Source organism: Manduca sexta, chromosome 27 (genome assembly GCF_014839805.1).
Source record: "Manduca sexta isolate Smith_Timp_Sample1 chromosome 27, JHU_Msex_v1.0, whole genome shotgun sequence".
Taxonomy (NCBI): domain Eukaryota; kingdom Metazoa; phylum Arthropoda; class Insecta; order Lepidoptera; family Sphingidae; genus Manduca; species Manduca sexta.
In genome coordinates this window covers 13,134,966-13,154,663 of record NC_051141.1, presented here as the reverse complement: position 1 = coordinate 13,154,663, position 19,698 = coordinate 13,134,966, and the positions used below count along the sequence as shown (strand labels likewise).

The following is a 19,698-nucleotide window of genomic DNA, read 5'->3' as shown; positions in this document are numbered from 1 at the left end:
ATAAAGGTTTTTAAATGAAAATACAAGATAACAAAATTTAAAACCGTTGTTGCTGAAAATTGTTTCAGTGATTTGGAAAGCACCCGTGAATGATAGATACAGTAGTCAAATTATAGCTGTTTTTCCTTGCGGTGTGACAAAGTTACTATTACACTGTAGTGGCAAAGGTTAAAATCTTCAAATAGGAAGCCGACATATTATTTACTACTAATACTAATAAATTGCTCGCGGCTCAGTCCGCATGAGAAAGTTTTTGTGGGATAAAAGTTCCGCTTTATATTTTCCGGGGATAAAAAATAGCCTATAGCACTGTCAAGTAATGTACCTATCTATAAGTGAGAAAAAATTAGAATTAGTTAAGTGGTTCATTATATTAGCGCGTTCAAACAAACTCTCCAGCTTTATATTTTAGTATAGATTAATATTACCTATCTCACAAGCTTGCAAATATATAGCGGTGCGAATCACATTCATCCTTTACAATTGATGTATTAGTTTTATTGTCGAAGAACACTAATCATTACGCTGTTCTAATAAGAACAGTAATACCATATCCCAAATATGACGACGGTCAACAAGAGATGTTGTACGTAGAATTGTTCCGGACCGATTTTTTCATATGTAGTCATAAGGCAGGTGTTTTAAAGTTGTTAGTAGGATATATTTTATATCCGCCCACGTTTGCTAGTAGGATATATTTTATATCCGCCCGGATAGCGACCACCCTACACAAGTTGTTAAAACTACCATAGTGGCCCATGTAAGTGTATCGCGTTCTGGGATCAGCCTGTGTATATCCGGTTCCAAGCGGCCTGCATAATTGTGTCGACTGACAAAGGGTAATGATCATTCTTCAGTTGAAATTCTATTGGACCCCACTCTACTTACCATCAGGAGCAGTGCAGTCACATAGCCGTTCACATATAAAAAATGTGTTTTTAAAAAAAGCAAGTCAAAAGAAAGAGTTTTCTTTGCATTTTGGAATATGAAATAATAAGTAATATTTACCTTGTGTACCCTGTGACGTCGCGTGAGTAGACCACGTACTTTTGTAGGACGCATCTGGAACAATAATGTGTTATAAATAATCATCCTTAACCATATATAAATTAGTTTTAGTTTATTTTAATTCATTTACGAGTGCTGTATAACATACTTGCTAAAATTACCAACGGTACCTAATTGGTAATATAAATGCACCTAAGTCACTTTGTCTAGTAGATCTTTTTGATTCTAATGCTGCCGTATTTTTGTACCAGTTTAAGGATTTTTGTTGGTTTTTTACTACTATATTTTCTTTTTTTACAATTTGTTTAAAATATAAACAATTTTTTCGTTGGTACTTCACAGGCTGATTGCATCAAAGCATTTGCATTTGATTTTTTTTATAATTATTGTACTAATTTAAATTTGCACTTGTTTAAATATTGAAATTTATATAAACACAGTATCAGTGTGTTTATATTTTACAATAGATGTTTGTTAGCTTCGTAATTCAAATTAAATTCGACATCATTTAAAGAAAGAAATAAAGAAAGAGGTTTAATATTGGAACAAAGATAAAAAAATTTAAAACACAAAATCCTACATAACATAAACAATTATTGCACCAACAATTATTATGAAAGTCGTTTATTAGTCGCTTTTGTGTTTATTGCGTTCAGATAGACGGAGGCGGCGGAAAAAATTCATGTTTCTAAATATTTAAGATTAGATTCTGTATATCAAGGTACTTATTAAACAAAAACTTCGTGGCAGAACTAATCTAAAAGTTAAAATACATACACACACATGTACATATCATACATTCAAAAGACTATACTCGTCTCATCTCCACATCCGATTGCACCTTGGGGGCTCTTGGGGTATACTAGGGCATAATTATGACACTTGCTGTCGTGACACCTACCCAAGTGTCGGATAGACTCGTACACAAATGTGACACTCGTACGAGTACGGATTTGCGCGCTTTTAAAGGGCTGTCTTTAGATTTTGAGCACTTCATTTACCAGGCATTCATGCACTATGAGAGTTTATAAGTAAGGTGACAAAAATGTTCAATTGTACTCGTGTTTTAACGCCACGGTTTATTAAAATGATAGAAATATTTTATTTGTAGTGAATATTCGTCACATAAAGACTATATATTGTAATTGGTGTATCACTTTAGAAATTTATTTAATAAATAAAATAATCATAGAATCGTACATGTATTTTTTTTATTAAAATGTTAAAAGTCCCTTATTAGTTATGTTATACCTAGTTTCCATTAAATACAGTTTGAATGAATTACTATAATAATGATTAGTGATTGATTAATTCCTTCCTAACTGAATTTTGGTACGGCGGTCAATCTGAACCGATATCAGCCCGGTACGCAGGATATATGATAGTGCACAAGTGTAGGCGCAATACAAGATGGAAATCCAATCCAATCCAATTTAAGATGGAAAACCCCCGTCACAACTATTTTGGCCTGACCGGGGACTTGATCCCGAGACCTCTGCGCGGTAGTTGTACTCGTACCTTGTAAATAACAACTATGCTACCGAAGCAGTAATATTTATTAGTACTTAACTATAAAATATATGGATTTCAAACTTGCTTAATTGTTGCACAATTTGAATTGCATTCTACTTTACTTACATATTATTAATACTGTCAATATGAAAGTAGGAATTAAAGTGGCTTTGATTCAGATGAACGTACATATAAAATTTACTTTAAGGTCTAACACCCAAGATGTTATAATAATAATTTTAAGCCTAAGTTCTAACCAAACAAAGTTACTAGTTCCAGAAAGTAAACATGTTGAGTAGATAATTTTCTATCTTGTGAAGTAGTAAAGTAAATATTATATTATCATGAGCTCGTTGTTATATTTTGCACAAAATGCGGGTATGTTAACGAAGAATATTTCTTTGATAATTTTTAATCATTTTAATAAATCACCAACATCAACGGTGTTATGGCCTTGTTTTTTAATGACCTGCTTCCGTTGAACTAGAAAATATATGTATTTTTTTTACCTCCTTATATATATACATATATAGTAGTATGACTATAAAGAATATTAACGGAAAATAATCAACTTAAGGAAGAGTAAACCTAAAATCTATTGTTAGCCAATATATATATTTAGTTTATTTATTTATTTACAAAGATACACTAAACATGTTACTGACAATAATAATCTAAGTTTCATTACAGTAGATCTAATGGCTAGACAAAATCCAAATAGAAGTGTATACAACTTATTCAAATTAAAATATAATATTTACGTATAGTTGTTATAAATATATTTCAAGTAGGGGCCAGTTCACAATTTCTAACTAAATGCTACTCGTGACATAAATACTATATAAGCCGACCTACAAGTCACAGTAATCTGTACTCCCAAATAAACGGCAATAAGATGACTACTACCTACATTAGCTATTTAATTCGATAATTGTCAAAATTTGCTCTAAACTTGCGAACGAGGTCCATATCTGATAAATCCCCATATTAATTACTATTATTCTAATTATATATTGACGTCATTAATACTACCAAACAATAGGTTTACTACACTTCTATTTGGTGGAAGAATTGGGGTAAGCTGTGGCTTCAATATAGTTGATATTCGCATACGAAAAAACTTATAATTTGGAAGTAAGGAAAATAATAAACAAAGAAGCACTTTTACGAATTTCATCAAATAGTATTATAGTAATTCATTATTCATGACTTTCAAGCGAGCGTCACAACTTTAATTCATAATATAGGTCATGGTGTTAGCTAATAATTCTTATAATAATAATAATAATATCAGCCCTGTATTATGACTTGCCCACTGCTGAGCATGGGTCTCCTCTACTACTGAGAGGGATTAGGCCTTAGTCCACCACGCTGGCCTAGTGCGGATTGGTAGACTTCACACACCCTCGAAATTCGTATAGAGAACTTCTCAGATGTGCAGGTTTGCTCACGATGTTTTCCTTCACCGTTAAAGCGAAGGATAAATTCACAAAGAATATATACATGATTTTAGAAAAGTCAGAGGTGTGTGCCATTGGGATTTGAACCTTCTGACATTCGTCTTGGCAGTCCGTTCCACACTCAACTAGGCTATCGCCGCTTATAATAATTCTTACTTGTTAATATTTGGAAAATGGTTTATAGAATATATTATATTTCAGACGCATAGATATGCAGGTTTTATTTCAATGTACAATTTTAAAATAAAGTTTTATTAACAGATTAATAATAAAAAGTTATATGTGAAAGAAATATTATCAAGTATTTATGTGTTTTTGTGACTGTGTTGGTTGAAACCAATTCGGATACCCTACCCTGGACGCTGTATTTTTAAGGAAACCTCGTAATATCAATTTTGGAAATGGTTTTAGCAAAAGCTGTTTAATAGGTAAACATAATTGAAATTACACTATAATATCTTATACGGTTATTTTCTACCTTGGAAACAAATGTTATTTATATTTTTTTCTTACGGAATTTATATTTCAATTGTTATTAAATTAAAGGTATGAAAGAAAACCGTCAATATAAAAAACGTTACATAGTTACCTATATAAATTGTTCAACAAATAAGAATTTAAAAGGAAAAACAATAATATTGATATTTTTTTCATAGGAAATATACTTATCTACGTCCATGAAAACTAATAGTCCCATCACTTATGTACTAAATAAATTAACGAAAACCGGCAAAACGGTCACACGGCACATGAAACATCACGCTTTCATCACAGAGCACGAGCACAATAATATAAGAGGAATATTCACCGGCAAATAACATAGAGAAGTTGGTAAATGTGCCCGACCGACTGAGATAGTCGGCGGAACTCTTTATGTCTAACATGGTGCTAGCGACGCGGCGGCATCACGGGCGCGCCGGCACTCGCTCCGAGCGGCGGCGGCGGCAGGGTGCCGGCGCCGGGGCGGTGGGCGGCGCCGCGTCGGCCACGCCCGCGCTCACCCTGCACCGACACCCTCCAATCGTGACACACTACGGCTAATCTTTATCTCAGAAAAATAAACACGGTGGGCGTGAGATAATGACTCGCTCCGGCGGCGCTTGTAATCAAGAGGCTTTGAGCCTGCGGCCGCTTGCCACTGAGCGGCTTATCCACCGACGCGCCACGCGGAGACACGCTGGACCACGCCGAGCGACGCCGCGTCACGCCGCACTATATCGCGCCGAAATTGAACTTTGATTCTCTTTCTTTTTTTCATTAACCGCCTATTGAGCGAAGTTGGCGCTTCGGTCGAAGCTTGTTTGTCGCGGTCGGGCTTTGTAACTTTTTTTAATTTTGCCCACAAACAATGTCCGCTCGCCGAGCGCTTTTGTATTTTTTTTATAAATCGGCTGCTCCGGCAGCTGCCTCTTTCCTATCTTGATAATTGTCCATATAATTGGTCGGGTTTAGGCATATTGTGCACTGAATTTCAGCGCTATTGTTTTCAGATGCTCACTCGGCAGACGAATGAATTTTTCACAGCTTTCCATTCTGATGTAAATGATTGCTTTGTTCTGTTCACATTTTGTTACACGTCCTACATAAATTGGAATTATTACCAGATTCTCCAAAAAGATTTATTGTTGTGTAGGTAATATTGTTTAGCGTTGATGATGAAATTTTATATTTGAATTAGATATTTAATTTTGTGTATGTTTAGTCAACATTCTTCATGACACCATCACAAGCATTCTACCATATATATATCTATATATAATTGTATTAAGTACATATTATTATGCGTTTTATTTATGAACCTTACATTATAAATCACACAATAAGCGAATTTAACAACACTATTAGTGTTTCATGATGCGTATTATATAATTTTGTAGCCATATATTATATCCATCAAGGCTCAATGTTTGAGGCTCGAATATTTCGATGTGTTTAATATCTATAAGCATCGATGAACAAAGATTATATTCAACTACAGCGACTAGAACAATTTGGAGATTCCGCTGTTTTGACATTTTGAACAGTACTTCTAACTCTGATGGTTTCCAGAATTTATTACGAGGCCGAATGCATAATGCATATTAACGTCGAATACAGGTTTCCTTTTTCATTACTAATAAATTATTTATGTAGATTTCACGTAATAAAACTAAAAATTGTAAAATAGGAGCTAATAAAGTATACAGTTCCCATATCAATCTTTTGTGTAATTATCAGGACCTTTAACTGAAAGATGATTATAAATACGCACTCATTATTTCTTTGTTGAATTTAATAAGACGATATATTATTTAGTTGCTTAAAATAGATTGCTTCATTTCGCACTAGGTAGATAAATAAGTTACTTTCAACGAGTAACGCCGCTCATATAATAAATACCAGTACGCAGGGACTTTGCTATGCTTTGGGTTTCAAATCGATTGCAGATAGATAAGTTGTCTAGACAAAGACGAAACTTGTTTCGACGCTCTATCATTCTAGTGTCCTAGTTGTAATTTATCTCGGGTCTTGTACAGTTTGGTCATCATTCAGTTCTGATATGTCATAAGCTGTGGATAATATTTGCATTTAATCAATACATGTAGTTTTAATACATTTTACATCATATCTTGCTAACATTGTAAATGCTAAAGATTTTGAAGATAATTAGATGATTGTTACAAGTAAACGTTAAACGGTTTTGAATGAAATTTGGCACATACTTAGGTTGTAACATACACGAATAATATGTTATTATGTACCTAGGCACTGTTACCTCAGTTAATTAGGGCAATTTTAATTCTAGTATAGGTAAACGCCTAACATAGTGTATTTTGACCTAAGTTGTCATTCACATGCTAGCGGTGTTGTTCAATTGCACCGGTAGACCCCTTGTGTCATGGCGACAGTGCGTCACGCGTTGTGGGAACGTGAGGGATTCGCGTGTAGCGTGCTGTGTGCCCACATTGCAAGCTGGGCCCTTATTCTGTATGATAGTGTAAACGCGTAACGCGGCTGTGTCATGTTATCTTCGAGAAATGTGCGTGGAAAGGTATTCTGTAAGCCAAATTTCTATAGTCCTAAACATGATGCGTTGTGTTACGTGCTTGTTACGCACTGTTGAAATAACGTGCGGGATAGAGAATAAGGCCCTTGAATATGGTAATTTATAATTTGGATAACGGGTTTAAATGTTTCATTACTTAATTTGAAAAATAGTTGATGATTGCTATTGTTAATAAAACAAATAGGAAGCTACCCAATATTTTATTACTTAAAACGTACGTACTTATTTATACGAATCAATTAAGTAATGCTAATAATGGTCCGAAATTATTGAAACAGGCATAAGTTACTGAATTTATTCCTTTTATCAGCTTCAGAATAGCTGAAGTAATACGATACACTTCTGGATCCTTAAACTGATTAAAGTCTTTAAGAAATATTAATACACGGAGTCATTTTCACATTGCTTTAAAAAATAAAATCACATACTTGTTAATGCTCTGCTAATATTTTGTCAATAATAATCCTTGAATAACCAAAAATCCCAGTTTTACTCTTCAAATTTTTTATAATTTTGTAGTTTAGAATGTATATGGCGCGTTAGTACCAATATTTTTGACTGGAAGGTTTATGTGCAACGAATTCTTTAAAAGCAGTGGTAATTGGAATTTTAATTAATTTTAATAATACTTTAATTAATATGTATTTTGAACGAAAACTACACTTTTTTATTTAGCATGTGCGCTGAGTAACTTATTGTAGTGTTATTATTAAGAACATAACCATCTGGTTACTTTTAGTAACGCAATGTATAAATGACCCTGTATATATATATATATATACAGGGTCATTTTGACATTGCGTTGTCATAGAGATCAGCGTAGTCACTATAATGTATTATTAGTATTAATAATACATTATAGTGCATAGGCTGATCTCGAAACGCGACACACCACGGTGAGCTACTAAGGCGGATTATTACACCTTATGTACGGTGGTCGCTATCCATGCGGATATAAAAATATATCCTCCCACCAGCATGCTCCTGAAGACGGAAAAGTGACCCGTAATATTCAAACACCTTCACTTTCATATTTAATTATCCCCATTACTGTATTATATGAAAATTTTTAGTAAGCTTATATGAAAAATATGCTTGCATGTACAGATATTGAACATAAAACTTTTTTTTTATTGCTTTGAATGACGAAACGAGCTTGCCTTTGGCCCGATGGTAAGCGATACGACCGCCCATAAACAATAGAAACATCATCCAACACCTTGAATTACCTAGTATTTTTTGGTATTCAATTGCGCTCGCCATTCTAAGACGTGAGATGTTAAGTCTCATTATGTCCAGTAGTTACACTGGCTACAATGTCCTTCAAACCGTGACTACACACTGCTGCTTGGCGGTAGAAATAATATTGCGGTGGTATCTACCCAGGCGAACTCTCACATATGAGAACCTACCACCAGTAAATTATGAGAAACGCAATACATTAAAAGATAATTTATCACGTTGATTTGTAGCGGGAAAGAGACGTGTAACTTCGGGATTAATCATGAGATTTTCTTTTATTTTACATATGTATAAATATTGAGTTTAAAAACTATATCAAATAATAATTTACATTAGTGAAAACAGTGGACACGTTGTACGTGGGTTTTATCGTAGTCAATATAAAAACTATTATGCTATACGTATCTAATTATGGAATTATTAAGTACTATATATTTTTCACTTCCTTATATCTGATAAATTTTTATTAAATTTACTGGTTTACTATAGGTATATAGTACTGATCAAAACACATTCCTTTGAAATAAAACAATCAGAAAAATTCAACAGAAGCCCTCAATTTGAAACAGCGATATTTGAAAATAGAAACGTACTATCTGAACTAAATTTGAAATGGACTTTATTGCGTCCATTGGAAACTTCCAATTTTCTTTTGTGAGATCACAGCGGGTAGCAGAGCTGCAACTGCAGCCCGCGAGAGCAAAATGAGCAAAATATCCGCAACGCACACATACCAGAACTTAATTAAACGGGTACACTGCTATCTATTTCATAGGAATTCTTTTTGTTATAATAAAATCGTTTTTAGTTATTGCATCACGTATTTTGTATTTTGAAGGCTATGGACCTCAAGTGGCCATAGTGGCCCATGTAAGTATGCGCGTTTCCGGATCAGCTTGTTTATATCTGATCCTAACAGGCCGGCATAATTGTGTCGACAGTCTAGGAGTAATCATCTCTCGTCATTCGACATTAAATTGGACCCTACTCCGCTTACCATCAGGTGTAGTGAGATCACTTTGTCGCGACTATATAAGAATAAAAAAAATAAATGTCGGGAGACCCAGAGAGAAAAAGTAAGTCCGTAGTTCGAGAGGTTCAGTACAGCAATCTTCCTGCACCACTGAAGAACATGTTGCATAGCGTAAATAGCCAATGTTGATGTCAAGTTGAATAATATTTTGTTGAATTTCATGTTAATAGTAACAGGAGGAAATCCGTTAAGATAGAAGTAATAACAGCGATGTGTTGAGAAGTCCTGACTTATGCTAAAGTTACAAAGTATGAGGAACACATATATTGTTATTAGCTGGTAAAATATTTTGCGGGATTGAAAGTAGCCTATAGCACTTAGTAGTAATGTAGCTTCGTATTAAACAAAAAAAAAACAAAATCATTTTAGCAGTTCTCAGAAACTACAGAATTAAACAAACAATTTATTCGGCTTTATATATTAGTATAGATTACTTTCATTTACCAACCATTATTTTTTCAGTGTTTTCAGTAACTTGCTTTATGCTCCCGTCCGTTTATTATCCAATACACATTAAATATGTAAATCACAATAATTTACTTGCAAATTCGTAAATATTATTCTTTAAGAAGGTTGTATTCTTAAAGAATAATATTTACGAATTGGATACGATTGAAGGTTGTATTTCTTTATTAAGGTTGTATTCTTTTAACCTATACTCATGATGCTATACAAACAAGTAATATTTCTGTGTAATGTGCCACGGGTGTTAACGCGTCTATGCAATGTGCTGTGTGATGCAAAATTTTCCGCAAATATTGCGCGAGCGAAAGATAGTCATTAATAATGAATATTAATGTCAAAATAAATTATATATATGCGTTTATAAATTATACTTTAATGGGTCATTATGGCATAAGGATTCATTAAAATTTGATGCTCAAAGAAGTATATTTTATTTGGTGTAGCCCTTCAGAGACATCTTAACAGATAACTGAACTTCGCTCGACACTTGACCCGCTGCCATTTATATCAATCAAGAATGTTATGCTTTTGGCTAACTTTTTCAATGTAATGAACGGATCTCTAAGGCAAGGAATTATTTTCAATCGTATTTAAAAAGTAGAAAAATAATGTTATTTTCTGGCAATATTTTTTCTGTAATTGCCTTTCAACATAAAGGACTTCTTTTCAAATTGCCAAAAAAAAGTACAAATAATTTTATGTGTTTTTAAGTCAGCCCTAACTGTATCGCCGTTTATGCTTTTGAGTTATACACTCAAATTCGTGGTCTCAATAGCTATCAGGTTGGTTTTAAAGTAGACTTAGAAAAAAAAAAAATTCTATTATTTTTACACTATTTTCAGATTTACGTTCATTAAAAGACTACTATCTAGCAGTGGCGATGAGTGAAATGATTCAAAAGGAAATCGGATCCAAAAAAATATCTTAGTTAATATTATGTCCGGCCAAATTAACAGAAAACAAATTAAGATAAACATTAAAAGGAAACCGGTAGGAATCGGGTTGTAAGGATGCTTCGCCACTGCTATCAAGACTATTAAAATATATACTATATTATCATAAAAAAATGCATCTTTATTTACGGCTATTTTAGTGTATGTCATTAGACAAAATATACTGTACTAAAAATAATATTGATATTACTAATAAAATATAATATTACGCTACACGATAATTACAAATAAAACGAACATAAAATTTTATTTCTCGCATTTATGTTACAAATGCGACCTTATCGCCCACGATATCGGTAAGTAGGAGAGTGGTGACGTAGAACGAAAATTCAATAATAAAATGACAAGAATTTATTTAATAATTATCAATTGATCATTGTATTAAAATTATAAATTTTTGTTCAAGTTTAAATATAGGGAATTTTTTACTTGCAGTTAAGAAAAACGTTTTTCTATAAAGCTTTTAGTATTCTAGTAAGGCATACGTGGAGCTCAAGACAGGCTACTAGGTGTGCGTAATACACGCGTAGCGCTACGCTGGCTACGTATTCACGCGCAAGTGTGCGTAGCACTGTGATCGATGACGGCGCGCCGGTGCCGTGCCGCCGGTCGCGGGCTTTCCGCTCGCGAGACGTTGCCGCTCCACCCTTTAGGCCAGTTACACGCTCAGCTTAAACCCAGGATTAAAAGGCTGTATTTTAGTTTAACGGAATATACTTTTATAATAAATACTCAATGGTTTGATGTCCATTCTGTTTTCAATACGCCTGTGGCGGTCGTCACGTATTTTCTGCTGAATTTTATGGCTTTAATTTCCTTCTAATTGTGAATGTTGATGCAAATGATTTTCAGCTATTAAGCGACTGAATTGCAAGTTCGAGTTTCCATACACACGTGGTTTTGTTTTATTTTACACTTTACATGTCTGATATCATACGTTGCATAATAATTCGGTGAGACATCTTGAGGTTTAAAATAGGAAATAACACTGTGTTGCAAAATTGAATTTGGCTAGCATACAAACATTTTTAGATTCGGAATAGTTCTTTCCATCTATTTCACTTAAGTACAAACTCTAATTCAGAGTTAAAATAATAAAATCATTATTTAAAATTATCAAGATTTTTTCAAATATCATTCTACTTATTTCGAAACAATAACAAAGTGACGAATTTTATTAGAAAATAGGAATATAATACCGTGGCGCTTCCTGCAACTAGTCTCTCACACGCTGGGAGACCGGGTGTGGAATGGAATATGCGGTGGGAGGTTTGGCTTGTGCATTACAATGATCGAAACAGAATGCCAAATGAGATTTCAAACAAACAGGTCCTTAAGGATATGTACAAACAAACGTTATGTGAACAGTCCTGAAGAAATCGACTTTACTCTTTTGTTACCTATGCATAAGTGATTTGACGTAATTTATTCAGATCGACTTCCTGCCTGATGTAAAAAAAACCCTCACGCAGTATTGGCCCATAGTTGCGTACTTTACGTTGTTCAATGATGCATCAAGGTGAATAAACTATTTCAAGGAGCGGATCATTTTACTGCCCGTGCGCGTAAACTGTTACTATTAATTTCTAACTAAACTTATTTTTCCTGTTACTAATTTCATTAATGTTAGCTAACATATGTCCAAACAATTTAGAAAAAAATGCAAGAATAACTGGTTCATTACTTTCTATTACATTGGTATTATATGCTTTCATTGGCAGTAATCTAAGACATTAGGGAACGTTTGTGACGAGTAACTTTTGTCATCTCATGTGAAAGGTAAGTTCCTGCTATTTATTGTTGTTTAAGTGAGGGATGCTACTAAATATATATAATGCGGCTAATGTACTATGTTCAACAGAATTTAGACAATAAGATTGTCATAATGTAACACAATGCTCCCAACCTAGTCTATCCACGTAGTCGTTAAGGGTTCAGAAAGATACGTCCAAAGTCATACACGCTGCATAGTCGTATGATTTACTGTCAATAGTGGCGTTTATCAGCAATTTCGAAAAGTAAAACAAGAAATTTTGCATACTTGCGCACAGACAGCAAACTATGTAAGCCAAGCTATGTTTTACATGTTATTTGCGCAACCATGCTAAACTACCTTAGTTTAATTTTGGTCTGTAATCAGCATAAAAAAAACATAATTATCTACATGGTATTAATTAATCTACTAAAAACACACACGACATTTCCTATTCTAAACAATAATTATTGTTGCTATATGAGTGGCATAAAATTGCAGGGTACTAATGTGTGAGTAGTTTTTTAATTTAATACCTAGTATTTTAAAAGTTAGGGAATATATGTCACGAGTAAAGTATTAAATGAGATTATTATGAAATTGACCAGTCAAAGAACTCCCCTGTATTTAAGAAAACGTAGAATATTTGACATGGTGGAGTCATACTAAAGATATATTTGTTTACTACAAATAAACTGTCTTTAACTGGGTTGTATTTTTAACTGATAGTGTGATGTTTTCGCTCGAATGATTTTTCTTAGAGTAGTAGTGTCATTAGAGCGTGTAGTCAAAAATTACTTTTTGTTATTATTTATATTGTTTGAAAATTACTCTTGGTTATTCTACATCTACGGTCAAAGTAGCTTATTGTAAAGTGTTATTTTCAAGAAGATGAGTATGTGGTTTCATTTAGTAACGGAATGTGAAAATAGCCTCTTATAGTAGCAGTAACGATCAGTTTTTAGGAACGATTTAAATTTATATACACTATTAAATACATTAAATGTGCATAAATTTATAATTAAAGTTTTGACATAGATTTTTAAGGTGTTATTTTCTTAATTAGGCAAGTTAATAAGTCGAGGAATAATCTAATTAGGTATAATAATCCTCTGCCCGCACACATTGATTGCACTCAGTCTAAAATTACAGTTGCGTATGACAGTGTATATACAGCATGTTTAATGACAGCCTATTATAAAAATATATTTTAAGGTATATTTTATTCGTGCATAAATATTAATAGATTTGCAATGTTTAAACAATCCTTTTTCATTATTACAATATTGGTATTTGATATTAGTGGAGAATATAAGTTTGAGGATTTTTAATTCTAGTTGATATATACTTGTAAGGTATTAAGGTAAAGGTAGCTTAACAAAAATGGGCCACCTTATCATTAGGTGGTCTACTTTCTCTTTAACAACAATACTTTGCTTTAAAAAGAATGTAAAGAATGAATAATGAATTGGCAGACATTTCGTGTCGTAATTTATCGTAATTTCGAAATTGGTCGCCTAGACTGGTTTGGAAAATAGAATTCCGCCTCTAAACGTTCTGTTTGTGTTGCAAATAGTACAATTGATTTCAAACGATGAGCGTTTGATGGACATATGTTTGTTTCAATCAAATGCTGCAAACATTGTTTCGAATTGATTGAACTGTTTCCATGAACGGATATTTATATTTGACGAGAGTTCTAGGGCACCACGCGTTCGTGTAAATTATGACTCTATTTGAAGGCAGCAAATTCTAGTTTCAAAATTATAAAAAAATTTATATATTGCCATCATGCTTGGTTTTGAATGTATAGAATAAAATTTATGTAATAAATTTTTCATAGTTTTTGCGCGTATCACTATAACACTGCATTAAATATATACAATATATCTCCAAAATCATTGAAAAATTTAACGCGTCTTGCTTAATAGGATTTAATGATTATAAACCCTACCAAATAATTAACGAAACATTGTGCGTCGGTCAATAGTTTTAAACAAAACTTGTGTGTCGATCGGTATTTGGTCTATACCACAGTCTGTACAAAATGTCAAGAATTCTTCTCTAACGAGTATAAGGGCGCATTTTATAGGCGTCGACAAAGTTATTCATTTTTGTAACGCGCGCACACTGCGCGTTTTCAACGCGCACGGTTCCGTGTGATCTACGCGTGTCGTGCATTTGAATCGCGTCGTCGGCAATAATGGTAATGTTTTAAGTAAAAAATTATAGATTATGATTGATAGGTTTACCAGTAGGAATAAAATTAAGATCTAATGTTTTAATTAACCTGTGTTTCTTATTATATTCCTCTCCTTAAATTATTTTTTTAGAGTGGAAGCCAAAAAGTTTATTAACATTAACTAGGAGTTGCTCGCGGTTTCGCCCGCGTGCAAATAAGTGTTTTTCACTACAAAAGTCTCTAAAAACGATACGACGCTAGTACCATCTAATTAAACAAAACGGATTAATAAATTTTATTATTTCGATGTGATTATTAAAGAACCCGTGAATTCTATAATAATTAGTGTATAAAAATAAAATATTAACAGGTCGTTGCCATAATATGCATGGCGATAATTAAATGAAAGGTTTGCAGTTTGCACAGCGTAGCGCCTTAATCAGCTCGGTACGAACAATAACACAACATAAAATATAATCATCAAAAATATTAAATACACGAGCGATATACTAAATAATGAATATAATATAATACATGGACATTATACATGTTTATTAATAAATATGTTTACATTCGTGTTATACATTGGCTCGCTTTAGCCGTCTTTAATTTAAAATTAATACAGCCAAGCGGCGCACAGGAAATGAGCTTAGAGTTGAGCGGGTGATGGGCGGGTTGCCGAAGGAGAGGGGCCGAGCGGGATCCAGCGGGGCCGAGAGGGGTGGAGAGGGAGCGGAGGGTGGTGCGACCTCCAAATTAGTTAGGAACCGTAGCAATAATTCGATAACTGTCAGTTATTACACGTCAAATTCCAGGCTTGTCGTTCGTTTTTTACTTTTTGTATTTTCGAGTCGGATTTATCTGATTTGCAGGTGGAGGTGAATAGCTGTTGGGTGTAATTCAGTCATGTAATGCGAATATGATGATATTTGTATCAATTGATGGTGTCGACGTGAGGTAGCAATTCAAATGTTGTTTGTGACTGGCATTAATATTCTGTATATATTAGGAAAACTTAAGTACCTACGTGCTGTTTTTTATGTTATGTTACCGAATATTTTTTGTGTAAATTGTAAAAGACTATAACTAAATGAGACAATGATAGGTATCATCTCTCATCTCAATAAAATATTGTGTCGCGTAGTTTTTATCATGTCAGTAAAAGATTAGGGCCGTTCCTTTACAATTAGTTGTGTTGTGACTTTTTGAAGACAAGAAGGAATTAACAGAGCTATAATGGATAATTAAAACATTGATTCACAAAATTAGTTATTGCCAAGAATAAAATATTTATGCAGCAAGACCCAAAGTACAATTTCGGGTTGCTTCACTCCTTGAGGATCGAACACAATAATATTTAATTTATAATTTAATTGAAAAGAGTGAAAGAAGCATCGTCTATATATATAATTACATCAGATTTATCGCGAGAGGAGGGACTGTAGTAGTCCGTGCTTCTGGCGTATGACAGAGTTTCATAAAGTTAAACATACGGGTGTTATTTGCGACTTAAATCGAAGCGTTTACTCACAATTTTTAATTGTCTTATTCATATAAAAATAGGCATAAGATTTTCAATACTTACTTGAAGAACCAAGTTTTATATGCGAAATTTATTAAAAAAAAGATAAATCTATAAGGGAAACCTATTAGAAGGATATCGTTGGATGTAGGCTGTTTGAACAGGTCGGTTTGAAAATCTTTGGCGGAAGTTTATATTTAGCAATTGACATCCTGGAATTGGTGATGACTTTCTTGACTTTCAACAATTAATTTTAATATACAATTTTGTTAAAGTGATAATGCTTACTAAAATAGAATGTTAAATTCTCGAAGAAATTCAATCAAATCGGAGACCTCTTAAGATATCAAATCATATAAAGGATTATAATGCAAAATAGGTTTTATTTGTAAAATGTAATATATAACAACGGAATTCCCCGACGAAAGAAACCCCATTTTTGCTTAAGGTCATTGTTTTGACATAGGGCGGTCAAGGTTACGCTTGGTTAAACAGTAGCAATGATTATTATAATATAAGGGAGGTAATTAGGTACAGAGAGAGCCATCAGTCGAGGAAAGAAATTATTCTACAGAAAAGCGAGAGAATCTTTGAATATCGATTAGTTTTATTTAGCAACTTTTGAAAAACAAATGAAACTTGAACTACGTGACTTCATAATTTATTTTTTAAGGATTTTCGACAGATTTACATAAAACCTTTGTTTAAAGCGTTTATGAGTAAAGACTTCATTTAAAGTCAACGAACAGATTTCAATATTAACGTATCTAAATGTGCCAGCAAAGAATTGATCTAACAGTTACCTACTATCAATCAAGTTTTAAATATAGTTAAATTATTTATTTATTGGACAAAAAAATAAACAAGAAAACGGTTAAATTATATAACAGTATGTTTACATTGAAATTAAACTTGCTGTAGAATTCAAGTTTGCGCTGTCGATTGTTCCTTTTGCGTCTGTGAGTTCAGTTATTATAAATTCAATGCAATGTGTTGAACGCTATGGCTTTGTTACATTTGCATATAAATACTGACAAACTAAATGCTTATAGAAATGCTGAGAATACGGTTCGTAAAGAAATAGGTTTTGATGGTATACTTAGAAATGAATAAGTTGTAGGTTCGGGAGTATGCGTGATTTCCGTAGTTTATTGGCTTACCTATTTTACTGGTGTGCAAGAGTACAATTGTGCCACCTCTATTGCCCTGGTCGAAAGATATTACAATCGTTATAGTTAATGAACATTTTGGAAATCAACACCTTAGGGTATTGAGCGCAATTCATTGTAAAGTCGAACTCTTAGTATCAGTTTTGTTGCTAATCGTTTTAATACGTGCCACTTATCAATTGAATTGAAATATTCTACTGATAAATCATAATGTTTTGTTGCTGACCTGTGCATATCTGAATCTTAGCTTCCCTTTAAACAAACAAAATGGGTATTCTTCATTTGAATGAATATCCGTTATTCCTTAAACCAAAAGAATACTTCAATCGCCTTTACTCCTGGTTACTTCAATCGGTACATTGAATGTTTTTATACACGTCGACAGTCTATAATCCACATGATAACAAACATATAAAGCGGTATCGAATGAACTCCCCCAAACCTTCACATGCTGTACCTATAGAGCAAACTCCGAGGACTTCGCGATAACAGCGGCGGTAAAATGCGCTAGGAAATTGTATTCATGCGTTCCACGGCTACCAAAGGACGGTTTCATTGAAAAAGTTTGAGCAGTGTCTACTTTAATTAGTTCAGTCTGAGCCAAACGGTCGTGGTTTGGGATTGCGCCGCGGGCGTCAGACGTTTTGACAAAGCAATTTCAACTGCGCTTGGCGTTTACCATTCGAAGTTATTTGAGGGTTGTGTACAACATAGATAGTAATGAGGGATATAAACTGGATTAACTTGTACATGTGGTCTTAGTTGTACACAGTTCCTTGAAATTATTATGAGGAAGGTGGATAGTTTCTAGAAGTCGATCAAACATTTAAATATAATAGAACGTTAATACGCGCTACGAGTTTAGCTCTAGAAACAGGTTTCCTGGTAATTAAACACGTATTTTCATATCTTAATATACGTAGGTCATTTTAATAAACATAAACTGGCAGAAGACTTAGTAGATCATCTATTGTCAATGACTTCCATCGCAGATAAGTATCACAGGCAGAGAGTTGTTTGAGTTCCCAAAATCACATACACCTAACTTATGCATCAGAAAGATGTCACTTCATAAATCAGTTTAGTGCTATCCCAGCTGAGTGCGCAGATTCAAGCGGTTGCAAAATAAGTATATACATTATAACTCTGCATCTTCCACAGATAAGAATTAAAACTTGTTCCAGTTCTCAGGGATGGATGGATAGGATATTAAGAATAGAATACTGAAATTAGAAATATACCATCAAGCTATATATTTAAATGTTTTACTTCTCACCCAAATACATCACTCATTGCTAGACTATAAAGCATAATTAGAAAGTAAAGCAAGGTAGACGAACAAAGAGCTCGGAGAACTAATCATATTATCAACTAGATTAGCGGTAGGAAGACATAAAGGGCCATTGTAGTTGCGGCGGTGTCGGCGGAATCCCCGCTTGCCCGATCGGCCCCGCTCACCCCCGCTCGCCCCCGCCCGCACTCCGCCGAGCCCCGCCGGCGTCCGCGAGCTCCGCTGCCGGCGGAAATGGCGGCGGGGCGCGGAGACAGCGGCGTCCGGCGAGGTGAAGGCTTGTCGGCTCGTTGTGAGCTCAGGGTTACCAAAATGTTGTGATTGGCGGATTTGTGGTCAATTGAGCTTAATTTGTGTTTTGTTTGCATGTGGGAATTTATCAAAAAAACTATGATTTGTGGCTTTGTCTTTCAGACCTATACACAAATGACTTCAACGAAAAATCGTAGAGACGTAATCTTCGTGGATTAAATTATTATAGTCGTTTTGGTAATGTTAAAAAAAAATCATGAACTTACATTTATCAAAAACTCGTAAGATAAAATATAAAATAAACATATAAGCTTACTTTAAATATACACAAATAATATGATCACATACAGACTTAAACACTATCAACAAGTAATATCAAATGTTTTCACGCTAATTTCATAGTTTACGTCTGGTAACCCTAGCGCAGCTTAGTACGTGGAGCATTGTTACCAGCCTACGGAGCGACCCACTTTGGGACATTATTGGTCACCCCGGCCTGTGTCCTGACGAATGGCGTCGCTTCCTCCGCAGTTTTGTCTATAGCAATGTAATAAATTGATTGTGTCCCATTCAAATAAAAACAACACACTAAGCCAAAATAATCGTTAAAACATTACGTTTACCGTTTCCTAATTTAATTGTCTCAATTTCACTATTTTTCGAATGATATGTTTATGTTTACCCAATAATGATTATAAATAATAAGAATTATATCTTCTATACGCATATGTGTTTTTTTAATCTACGACGATATGATGCAAATTCACTAACGTGGACAAAAGACTTCGTTTTCTGTTCTTTTATTGGGTA

The 19,698-nt window shown here is 33.8% G+C and overlaps 1 protein-coding gene across 1 annotated transcript in view; it reads right to left on the bottom strand.

Annotated features, from left to right (window-relative positions):
- LOC115455759 (DNA-binding protein D-ETS-3) overlaps nucleotides 1–19,698 on the bottom strand; it is a 71,727-nt gene that overhangs the window by 29,740 nt on the left and 22,289 nt on the right. Inside the window, exon 4 of the mRNA XM_030184441.2 lies at nucleotides 1,009–1,062. Within this exon, the coding sequence (XP_030040301.2) occupies nucleotides 1,009–1,062 (54 nt within the window). The remainder of the gene's footprint in view (nucleotides 1–1,008; nucleotides 1,063–19,698) is intronic.